The sequence below is a fragment of the Strigops habroptila genome, chromosome 1 (assembly GCF_004027225.2).
Source record: "Strigops habroptila isolate Jane chromosome 1, bStrHab1.2.pri, whole genome shotgun sequence".
In the NCBI taxonomy this organism is placed as follows: domain Eukaryota; kingdom Metazoa; phylum Chordata; class Aves; order Psittaciformes; family Psittacidae; genus Strigops; species Strigops habroptila.
In genome coordinates, this window is record NC_044277.2 from 86,082,793 (window position 1) to 86,095,137 (window position 12,345).

The 12,345-nt window shown below is 45.1% G+C and overlaps 1 protein-coding gene across 2 annotated transcripts in view; it reads right to left on the bottom strand.

The window, feature by feature from the left end:
- The window catches only part of PXDC1 (PX domain containing 1), a 129,720-nt gene that overhangs the window by 25,585 nt on the left and 91,790 nt on the right, over positions 1–12,345 (bottom strand). Inside the window, exon 1 of one of the 2 annotated variants that reach the window (XM_030511105.1) lies at positions 877–1,412. The exons of the other annotated variant lie outside the window; for it this stretch is intronic. Coding sequence (XP_030366965.1) covers positions 877–1,132 — 256 coding nt within the window. The 5' untranslated portion in view covers positions 1,133–1,412. Of the gene's footprint in view, positions 1–876; positions 1,413–12,345 lie in introns of those variants that run through there. 2 annotated transcript variants of the gene reach the window in all.

Here is a 12,345-nt window from a genome sequence, read left to right on the forward strand (position 1 = left end):
GCTGGGGAGAGGGGAAGTGCTGCGCACACATCCATTTTCAGATGAGCGGATGCTCCGCATCACTCTACACACTTGAAATATTTTTGAGCAAAACACGTAACTGTACCTAAAAATTACCCCAAACGTTCAACAAATTAAAGCCAAACCCCAAGACAGCTTAACAGGCACATTCTGCTTCTGCACAGAGAGACCTGAGAATGGGCAACATCCCCCGAGGTGAGTTAATCCACTTCAGAAACGAAAAGGGAAAACACGGTTCTAAACGCTGGTGCAATTCCCTGTTTCGCAGAAGTTATGCGAGGAATTATGCCAGCTCCCAGAGCCGTTCCGTCCGCTGCCAAGCGCCGCAGCCTCGGGTCTGTTTTCCTCTCCTTGTGGCAAACAACATACCAACATGCAGAGATTTTTCAGCTACAGCCCTTCTCCTGCCAACAACCCCGCCAGCCCTCCCTCGGGAAGCCTCGGGGAGGCCGGAGGCAGCGGGAAGGGGCAGCGCGAACGGGGACCCCTCTGTTCCCTCAGCCCAGCTCGGGGCCCCCGTCGCCGCGCAGCTGGGGACAGCGGAGGAGCGGGGGACTCCCTCCCGCCCGGTTCGCCCCCCCGCTGCGGGGCTACCCTTCACTCCCACCTTATATTCACCAAAAAGATTACAACAGAAATTAACAGCCCGAGAGGAGTTTCCGACCGCAAAACACAGCTTCTCTGCCCCCCCATCCCACCCCGCCCAGTCTGGTCCCGCCGCGGATCCGGCTCCTCACCCCCGTCCCCTCCGCCGGGGGGGACTGTCCACCCGCCCGCCCCGCCACCGGCACCCCCGAGGAAGAGCCCGCCCGCCAGCCCAGCAGCGAGAGTCGGACCCGCAGAGGCTGCTCAAACCTTGGAGCAAGGGGGATCGGGACAGCTCGGGCCGGTCCTCGGGGAAGGAGTCGAGGAGCCGCTTGAAGAGGCGGCCGAGGTCGGAGTAGCTGCGGTGCAGGTAGAGGATGTTGCGGTCCGACCACTCGGTGCGGATCTCGTAAAACTCCTCCTCGTCGCCCCGCCGGCTGATGATGAGCCGCCGGATCCCGTTCACCCAGCAGCCCCGCACGTACATGTTCACCAGCGAGGTGCCCTCAAACACGGCCGAGGCCATCCCGCCGCCTCCCGCGCATCCCCCGCCGCCGGCGGAGGGCGAAGCGCACCGCCCCGCGCCGCCGCGGCCAAGTTAACAGGAGGAGGAGGAAGAGGAGGAGGAGAAGAAGGAGGAGGAGGAAGGGAGAAGGGGGGTGCCACCCGCCGCCCGGCTCGGCCCTGCCCTGCCCTGCCCGGCGGGGCTGTGCCGCCACCCGGCGCTGGAGGGGGATGTCCCGCCGGCGCCTCCCCGACGACGGCTCCCAGCGAAGGGCCGGCCTGGGCACCGCGGCCCCTGCTCCGCCGAGCTCTCACCCCTCCCGGGGCGGGGAGCGGGGTGGCCCGGCCCCTTCTTCCCGTTCACCTCGGGGGGAGCGCGGCTGCCCGCGGCCGCTTAACTACTCCTCCCTGGTCCCGGCAGCGGTCCAGGCGCCAGCGCCCACCCTTTGCGCCAAACACACGCTGTCCCCGCGGCGGGATCCTCCTCTTCCTTCTCGGGACGAGTTCGCAGACGCCACAGACATCACGAGGACATTTTTTCTCCTCCCAGTGGCCCCTGAAGTTTTTTCTTTTTTAAAAATAAATTTTAAAACTTCCATCCGGGCCCGCCGAGGGAGGAAAAGGGGGAATTTACTTACGCTGTCTGCGAGGTTGCAGCCCCCAGAGGCGCCCACAGTTGAGCGTCCCTCTGTGCCCTGAAACCTAAAGCGAGACCCTGTCTGCGAAGGCCGCGGCATCTCCGGGGAGAGGGAGCTGCACTGCGGAGAGGAAAAGCAGGAGGAAGGGAGTACGCCGCTCGTGCCTGGGACTCCTTCGGCCATTTCTTAACAGTCTGGTGGGATGCCTCCAGCAGCATCGCATACGGGAGATGGGGAGGTCTGCACTTGCAAATACAGCCCCCTCTTCTAATGGGGACCCCAAGCACCGTCGTAATGCACAGAGAGCGGGGCACTGGGAGAGCTGATGGGGGCTGCACTGGTTATTTGGCAAAATCAGAGATGCACTTTAAAGGAAGGAAGCCTCTGGGAGGTACCTGGATGCCTGAAAATGCCTAGAAGCTGCAGGGTGAAGCGAATGACAGTGCGGTGATGTGGGACGCATGATCTCGGACTGGCCTATGCTTGAAGGCTGTGGCCTCTAGCACTGGGCTTTCTGCTGCAGGCGGGCTTGGCATGGCAGAGGGAGGCCACTTCCCAAGGTCATGCCATGGCCCGCAGCAGGAGAGACTCTTTGTATAATTTGGGAAGGTAGGAGGTCGTTGCACTCACGCTAGATATTATCAAATTTAAGCCGGTTTTCACCAGTGTGACATCTGGGGCTCAGGAGGCTGGGAATTCACATGGTAACAATCCAGGTGCTGCTCAACTGCTCAGAAAAATCAGCAGAGCCCAGAAACAAGACCACATGGGTATCAGCCAAAAAGCGGTGCTTGGAGAATACTGCAGCTGGATTGGCTTGGGGCAGTACAAGTAAGCATGGCAAGGAGAGGCACGAAGGTGAAAGATAATTAATAGTTTTCTGTAAAGTGCATAATTAAAAATAACTAAATCATACTCTTCAGTAGATAGCATGCTGCTAGTAACTGCCTACATCACCCAGGTGCTATATGCCTCCATGGTAAACCAACTCCAACCAACAAATGCGATGATGTCACAATCTCCCTATTCAAATACATAATTGTATATTTTCTTGATTTAACTTCTACATAACAAAACTGGTTTTAGTTCACTCTGAAGCACATCATATTCTTTACATATGAGTGTGCTTCAGAGTGATCTGAGCCCCATCTCTCCAAACAGAAAGACAGACACATGCCTGTTTACTGCAGCCTCACTCTACAGCACCTGCAGATATTTCTTTAGAGAAATCTGCATTTTTCAAAACAGGACAAGTGATAGTCAAGATGTTGGAGTGGATCCTGAGGCGCTCAGCACTGATTCCTACCAAACCGACTTCACTGAGAACAGCGCTGGGCCCGTAGCTGCAATACACAACCAGACAAAGTGAACAACCTGAAGGCACACGCTTTCCCAGGAGAGCTGTGTACCTGTGCCCCGGGCAAAGCAGAAGCCCACCCACCTCACCTTGGATCACCACACAAAGGATTTTGATACCACTGTTGGGCTAGATATCTCCTGAGTACCCCATGTTAGCTGGTCAGAGTATTCACTGTGGCTTCACAGGAAAGGAATTGTTATGAACCTTTGTACTGTAGGAAGATCTCCTTTTGTTCAGGGCGGGCTTTTGTAATCCCTCCTCTTGTTCCAGTACACAGCACTACACCAGCTACTAGGAAAGAAAATAATCATTACAGCTGAAACCAGGACAGTAGGTCTTCCCAGTTCTTCCATGTAAAAACAAAACAAGAAAACAAAATGCCTCTTCTTCTGACAGTTGCTGTGGTAACTCGAAATAACCACATATCCTAAGGAAGTGAAATTTCTAGGAAGAGAACTTTGAGAGTAACCCCCCCTTTTATTAAAGATGTCAGCCTTGCATTGCTTCTATTTAAGCAAGGAAAGCACTTCTGCTCCTTCTGACTAGTATTTTCTGCCTTTGCAATAGAAATATTGCTGTTGCCAGCTTGCCCACAAACTACATGCTACTCAATAGACTTTCAAGGCTCTCAGCACCTTCTCAGAGCTCTGATTTCAGCTGGATTCTGCAAGATCTTGGTTGGGGGTCCTCAACTTCTGCTAGGCTAAGGGTGGTGTCTACCAGCCTACAGGCTTGAGCATTAGATGTTTGGTTCAATTTTAATCTTTCAGTTTGACTGGTGCCAAGCTTCCAATTTAATTAAAATATTCAAATCACGTAAGACACTGTATGTCTGTCACTGCCTGCTCATAGAAAATGAGCCTATGCTGAAAATTCTACTTCTGAAGGGCTTGAAGCTGACATACTGATGCCAGATCCCGAGTTTTAGGAGTATGAAAGGTCAAAATACTCCTATGCCTAACAGTGCACAGAGAGGATCAGTTTGTTATTCCTCCATGAGTATAATTCTGTTTCAGGAAAAAAGAATCTTAAACCAGTAAGTACAGAAGTACAACATCCTCTTTTTGGAGCTAGAAGTTTTCACTGGCATAGCTTTAAATCCTGCCATTGAGCAGGCCACCTATAGCCTGGGGGCAAGTTGGTAACTCACCGCAGTTTAATCTTGTTCTCAGCGCAATTTAGTCTCATTCTCGTCTTCTCAATGCCCAGGTATGCTCCTGAGCGTCCCTATTCCAGCAATGTAATGCCGACCAGCCATTAAATCTGGGCACAGATCTGTTCATGAAAGTCGGGTTAGTAATAATCATCTGTTACTGTGTGGCTCCAGAAAAGTCTTGCCAGAAAATAAATGTTTTTATTAGCCTAGTGGTGTGCCGAGGAGGGCGGTGGGACTTAAAGATTATCTGCAGCGTGGAATGTGAAATGGATGTGCAGGAAGAATGGACAGTCCCAAAGGACATCAACATCTTCTAGTATCTTTCATTATCAGCACATTTTATTGTTGCTCTACAAATTGTATCTGTCTTGCCCTTTTGAAAGTACATAGAGGGTGGATATGTGCATTTGACAGGTTTTTCATGTGTATGCAGCATGGGAAGAGGCACTGTGTAGCAGCTGCTCTTCAGCAGAAATTGGGAAACATGTATCTGCCTTTCTTTAAAGAAAGGTTTTTATTGAAATACGTTTTATTCTTTCTTGTGTGACATGTAGGGTTACTATTTTCCATATTTAAGTTTTGAGACAAAAGTAATTAGTGGCAATTGCACCTTAGAGAATAAAGATGCTGACTGAGTATGTGTTTTATCCCCTTGCACTTTTGTGATCTTACTGTCTCATTGGAGTAATAAGGTATTACAGGAATGCATGCATTTGCTTGGCCACTTATTAGTTTGAGTTCAACCTAACAATTTCCCAGTCTTGCATTTTACTTTCACAAACTAGTAAATAATATAATTCATTTAAAATACATGCAGAATACCTACCATCTACTGTTAATCAGCCTGCTGAAAGGACTCAGGCCCTCTGAAGGTTACTCTGGCCAAAAATTCACTCTCCATTCTTCATCTGACGCAAACACAGCCAAAGTAATGCAGCAAAATTCCCTGAATTTGAGTAGAGGCCAGGGCCAAAGCAGGGGTCTTAAAAAGCCCATGGGCAGGTAACCCTTGCCTCTTAAATTTGTGATGTAAACCATGGCTAGAAACACAGATGAAGTTGAATGAGCCTGTGGTTCTAACCTTGTGCTGCACTGTGACATGTGAGCCCTGTTTTTTCAGGTTTCTTCATTGGTGTAGTGGAAGTTACAGCGATACTTGCCTTCTGTCATACACAAACAGGCTATGAAGACTTCTGAAAGCTATTTCCATACTACCTATACGTTTTCTTCATGTGTCCTACATCTGTCCACTGTAGCACCTTCTTTCACCCTCACCAGTTATAGTCCCCAACAATTCTTGTCTCCCAGACTGCATCTGTATTTGGGAGGGACTTCAAATAAATGCCTCTGATCTCTCCCTGTTATTGCTTGAAAGTCATTTTAGGGCTTCCTTTTGCCATTATGCCTTCAACCCCCTTAGCAAAGAGGCATGATGATTCACCCTTTTCCTGTCCACATCCATGAACTATATACATTTCAGGGTAGGAAGAGGCTTTTGTATTATGTTTGTAGTTGAAGTCCTCATTTTTGTCAATAGGCTTTTTAGTAGGTAACAAGCAGTATCCACTAGTGCAAACGAGGGATAAAGAAGGTAGTTTTCATCTAAATGAAAAATAGACAGTATCTTTTGTGAGCGGGACCAGTGAAGTTGTAAGGTTTCACTGCTTCAGTTTAGATCATTAACCTCTTTAAAGGAAATAGATTATTGAAATAGTAGCAGCCACTAACCAGCATCTCCACCTGAAACAGAGGTGAGAGGCGTTGCAGAATCTCTCTGGGGCAGGAACACCTAAAGGCAGTGACTCTCACGGAAGAGCCAAGTTGGAGCTCAAGAACAGAGGCAGGCTTTATCTAAGGCAGTCTAGCTTTGGCAGCACTGTCAAAGACTTATGTTTCCTGCACTGCAGTGACTACCCCTGCCGGGTGATCTGGGTTAAAATCACAATGTTGAGGTACAGAGCAGGAAGAACCAGCCAGGAACAGGGAGGGGAGGTATCCTCCTTAGCTGATACTGCCACCAAAACTCAAATTGGAAAATGCCAACAGGAAAGAGTGAATAGTTTTGGTGCATCACCCTGGAAAGTCTGAGAGGGGCAGGAGAGGGACAATGCCTGCCTTGCGGTAAGGGGCTCTCTGGTTGTTCAAGTCTTCCTTTGCTCAAGGAAGCTGACTTTCTACATTCTTGTAAATAAACAAAAATTGCATCCAAGGTGCCTGACTCCATTAATAATTGCTCCTTCTAACTATTTGAGACCCAAAGTCATTTAACAAGTCAAAAGACAGTCACAGCTCCTAGGCCTGGAGTCACCAAAGACCTCTTGCCTGGTCACTTTTAAAAATCATTCCTGCCTAGACTGCCTCAGCTATCAGATCTGTAAACACAGGAGACCAGAGCCTTTGCAAAGACGCTCAGTTAGCTCATTCTGCTCTGTTGGTAGTGCCATGCTGGAATAAATAAAATGCTCACCTATTGCTCAACAGTACCTAAAATAATTTGGAAAGAGGGATTGAAGCATTATCCACTTACACAAAAGGTGACAAGAAATAATGAGCTTTAACAAGCAGCCCACACTTCTATAATACCTGCAAACAATGTGAAATGGGCACTTTTTCGGTTCTCCCATGATGTGCACCCTTCCGCTAAAAGGATTTTTTTAAATGTGCAATCCAAAGGCAAAGCAGCTCCTCCTGTTTTAGTCTTTAATTCATATGACAAGATCATCCCTTCTGAACACCTCTGGTGAGAGCAAGCCCTTGATGAAATGAGCCACTGGCTGAAACCTCCTTTCATGCTCCTGTGGGGTGGTTTCACAGCAAAAGGTTTGCATGCACAGCCTGAACGCTGCTGGGGCTGTGTATTCTCACTTTGTTCTCCTCCTCTCTCCCCCAGGCTGACTCTGTGAAGTACTGAGCCCTCCTGGAGCCAGTGGGAGTTAAAAAAGTGCTCAACATCCCTCCAGCTGTGGCTACCTCATAATATAGCCATTAATGTATGCACAACCTATTTTTAGAATCTGTAACATGTTTTCTGGGTAAAAAACTGCTTGAAAGACCCCTTCCTCTCCCTCAGAGTTGACAGTGAATTTGATTTAATAGAAGAGCCTGAAATTCTTTCCATTAAAATGTGTATTATAAATGCTCAAGGAGCTGTAACTGCAGTTGAAAGCTAGGTATACTCCTGCCAAAGGGTAAACTAGCTTCATCTAATAGGAGAATATTTCTAGTGGAACAATTTACCCTTTATGAGCCTTTTTCCTGGAGACAACATAGAAAGTATATCTTCACTATGTTTCCAGCAGAGCAAAATAAATTAAATATACCTGCAGGATACTAAAAAAAACCACTGGCATAAAAATATGCAACACAAAACTTATTTGTGTTTTCAGACTCTTAGCCTAGTTCAATCAGCCAGTTGGGCAGTAAAAGGTCCACAGTACTGGCCTTCAGTATGGTTTGTAATGATGCTTTGTATGGCCTAACACCACAAATATGTATTGCAAATCAAAATAGAAAGCCCTAAAGTGTTCAAAAAGATGAGCATTATTATTCTGAGTTTGCAGAAGGGGAGACAGACCCCCAGAGCAGAGAAAGCAGCTTGCCCAGGACTGTAGAAAGTGGTTGTCCTAAAGGTTGAAATATTTGTAGCCCTTGGCACATGGACTTGTGTACATCCCCTAGAGAACATACTGTTTTGCAGGGCAAAAAAAAAAATCACATTGCATATGTCCAGTAGAGCCATAAATGCACAACAAAGCCATTTGCACATGCTAAGAAATCTTGGTTGTTTGGGGGTTTTTTAAAGGATGAAGCTGCTCTAATGTTATTCCTTTTTTTTTTTTTTTTTTTTCCCCTTTCCTTTTTTTGTCCCTGCTCGTGCAGGGGGTTGGAACTAGATGATCTTACGGTCTTTTCCAACCCAAACCATTCTATGATTCTATGATTCCCTATTACTGTGAAGAAAAATCACTCAGTTTAAAAACAGTAGGTGGAAGATAGTAACATCAGGTTGGGCTTTTTGTTGCTACTGTTTTTAGTAACTGGAACAAATTCTTGCTTTGCTCTTGCTACACTACCCCAGGATAAGCAATTGGCCTTGTTTTAGATGCTGAAAACTCTGGCTGTATCCTAACTAGTGGTAGCTGTCCCTTGAATCATATGAGCAGTCCAGCTGACCTGCAGTAGACTACTTGTGCTTTTAAAATAAAGGGCATGCTAAGTGCTTAGCTATGTGAATATGGAGCCCTTCAACATCTACTCAATGCAAGGGGAAGTTCTCAACGAAAGAAATACATAAGTAAGTCACAGCAACAGGAATGCTGACTATGAAAGACATGCAGAATTGGACCCTGGGCCTGAAGAACAAGTATTACTGAATTGCATTCATTCACACAGCAGCATCCGTAAGATGCAGCTCATCAGTGTTTCCTGCTTCAAATACTTCAAGTCAAAACAAGCGTGAGTGATTTGATGTGTCTACACAGCATAATTAGAGATGTAAACAATGACTGCCATTGCAGAAACTAGAGCAATATGCTAAGTAATTACCTGAGTTATTTCAGTCTGGCTATATTCTGCATCATTAGGATAATTATGGGAATTAAATTCAAGCCCGTCATACCTTTGGAAGTTCAGTTTGTGCACAACCACCTCATTTTCAATTTTTAGGATGTTTCCTCGATCACCAGGGTGGCCCATGCTCTCTCCCATTTTTTGTTATCTGAGTCACAAAGGAAAGACCCATTAATGAAAACAAGGTTAACTATGCTTTCATCAGAATAGCTTCAGAAGGGATGCCTTCTGAGAAACAGCAGAGTGGGGAGTGCATTCGTTCTGTTCCCTCCCTCCTTAAAAAATAAAGTAAAGCCACACAGTGAAAGTCCCTATTTACATTTCAGAGTTCTTTTCATGCCTAATATGCCCGTGTGAATGTACCAAACACAAGTGAAGTGTGAATAATATGTGACTATTTTTCCTTTTTTTTTTTCCCCTATATTGCTCAGTACTCTATTTTTCTAACTCTTCCCAAGAGCAAGAAGGAAACCATTTCCCTGCCCCCTTCCTCTTTGTTTCTTTTTCTTCTTATTCAGGACAGGGCTTGTAGTGAATCTGTTAGGACTATTGTGCTATATTCATCAGTTCTACTCAGCACAGCTCGTGTGAATCAAGGCTTTTTTCTCCATGAGAAAAGATATTTCTCTTTATAGCATTCTAAGTCAATTACTGTGTTGGCCTTATGTATTTTTTCCCTTCCAGCCAGACATATGATAAGTATTTTCTCTTAAGCCCTTTTTACTATTTGTCATATTACAAAGACCAGAGTACTTAAACATACGTACAGTTTGGTTCATGTATACTTAACACACTGAAAAGGGTCATGGAAGATAACATGGAAGATCTGATGGACAGCTCTCACCAGTAAGGAGAGACATAGAAGACTAACAATGAACCTACAAAATTTTTGTGTTTGCATAGGACAGTGATGGTTTTCCCTTAAACAAATAAGGTCAATTACTTCAACCAAGGGTTGACTCTCAACTGAACACACTGTGAAGCCTCAGAGGAACATGAAGAATGAAGCAAAAGAGATACAGTGGCATGTCTTTTTATTTTTATTTTAGTATAGATTCCTGGAAAAACAACCTCTATCCATGTTAAAAAACTGTGGGCTTGATTACATAGATGCTCCAAACACAAAAATCCATTGGGTTTCAGCATTAGTGATATTTTGTTTGTTTTATCTGGGAGAAGATGGGATGCAAAGCCAGTGGGAGCTGTGTGGTTCTTGTTTCCATACAATGCAGGTATAAAGCTCATTGTATTCCAGGGCTAATTCCACTGGACACCAGCTTAAGTTTCGAGCACAGTCAGGCCCAAATTAGACCAGCTAAAAGATCTGCAGAAGTCTCTTGGTTTCAGCATGCAATGTTGTCACGTCCCAAGGGTTAGAGCCAACAGAGACTGCAACACAGTGCACCAACCCAACTCATCTTGTAGGAAAGGGAGTGTCTTTACAGTCAAAGTCAAAAGCACAAGTTCTCAATTTCTGTTGCAAGTGGAGGCTATGCAGCATAAATTGCTGTGATATCCTACTGCAAGATTACTGTAAATGCAATACATGAGTTTTTTAGGCCTCTCCAGCACAGTTTTACCCCTAGTCATCACTACATGAGCCCAATGCAGTCCCTAGTCCAAGACCATCTCTTCTGTTGCTTCAGTGAAAATAACACAAATAGAAATCAACTGTATTAGAAGTTGGCAGTTGTGCATACAGTCATTGACCCCAGAAAACAACTGGAAATTAAGAGATTCCAAGGAGCCCTCCCCTAGAAGGGCTAGGTTTTAATGGAAATAGTTAAAAAGAATTCGGCTTTAAGAAATGAAAGATCAAATACAATGAGTAAGCAAAGAATGATGCAATGAAGATGTCTTATCAAAAATGCATATTGTCTAAGCAGAACCAAAAATTAACAAAAGAAGAAACCATAAGTATCTAAAGATAAAAGAAGAAGGTTTCTGAAGAACTCTAGTAGGGAATTTACCATGAGGGCTGAAAACTTAACTTTAATTCAGGGACTAACTGTCAAAGAGATTTTCACAACCTCTGTAGATGGAATCTCTGCGTGAACAGGGGTTCATTGCTGCGGAAACACTGTCTTGGTGCCAGACTCTTCTTTTATGCCAGACCCTAACAATGTCATCACTAACATTAAATTATTTAATTATATAAGGCAATGAGACAGGATAATACAATCTTATCTTAATCTTATGGTAAAAATTACATCTACTGGCTAGTTTGTTGATCAAACTGCTTCTCTTCAGTTGTCGCCTGCAAAACACTAAGGCTTGTTTTTCCTCTCCTACCACTTGGGTTTCTCAGCTGTCTTATTTCCATTACCCTAATTGAAGCTGAGGTGACAAAAACTGCCTAGAATGGTTACTTGTAGCTGCTAAACTAGTACTTTTTTTTTTTTTTTTCTCTTCCAATCTCTAGTGAACATCCTGTGTTAGTTCTTCTGTTATCTCATGATAATTACTGCACTTAGGCCTACTAAAAAAGTTCAGATTAAATGAGAGGTACATATATTAGCTAGATGTTTCTTATCCAAACAAGAGATGTACGTTCCACTATTATGTGCAATTTTCTTTGAATTGTATTTACTTTTGGAAACCCATTTGACAGTGTATATTCCCAGTGCATGCTTTCTCACAGCATTTGTGATCAAAAACCCATAATGCTGCTTGTGCAGTGAACCTTCTGTACAAAAAGATCTGGAATTAAAAGAACTGTTAATATTATAAGGATACTGTTTGCTCGCAGGGTCCCAAATGCAAAGTAAGATTTGTTAGTTGCTGCAAGAAATTTCTAATAATTCGGCTTGCAGGACTGGATGGGTATAGAGAGGGAAACAGTCTTTGTGAGGACTAAAGGCAACAGGTGGACACTTTTCCCTCAACCCAAAAAATATTCCTGTAAGAATTGAAAGTTTTTCTGCCTCTGAACATTTTGGAGTGACATAACTAGATAAACAGCTTCATCGGTGCAAATCACTGGGGAGCTCTGGTTGCTCCCATGTACAACTATGTGTCAGCACAATTAAAAACAGATACCAATTAAGCCCATGCAGAATTAAGCACAGAATCAGAACGTTATAGCAAAATGCTTCAGTGAGACCAGAATTTCAGCTTTCTTTTCCTTCCTTAAAGGAGCCACCAGGGAGGATCTAGAGAAGACAGAGGCATCGACATAGATGAAAAAGAGATGAGAGACCTTGGGAAGACCTACAGGGAATAAGAGAATTGACAGTCTAAATCTTCAAAAGCACAGCAGCTTTCTTGTCTTTTTATATGCACAGAAAAAATCAATGCCAAGGCCTTGTGTCCTCCTATCCTGAAAGAAAACAAGCAACACAAACGCAAAACAGCCTAAATATCAGCCATCTGCTTAGGGGGGAGCTGCCAGTGGCATGGTTTCCAATAGGTGATGGACGAACGCAAGCCTGTCCCTCTGGCAGGTGGGGCAGCACAAGCTTTTGTTCCTGCCTTGCCTTGACTCACAAATGCCACCTTCTTTTGAGCAAGAA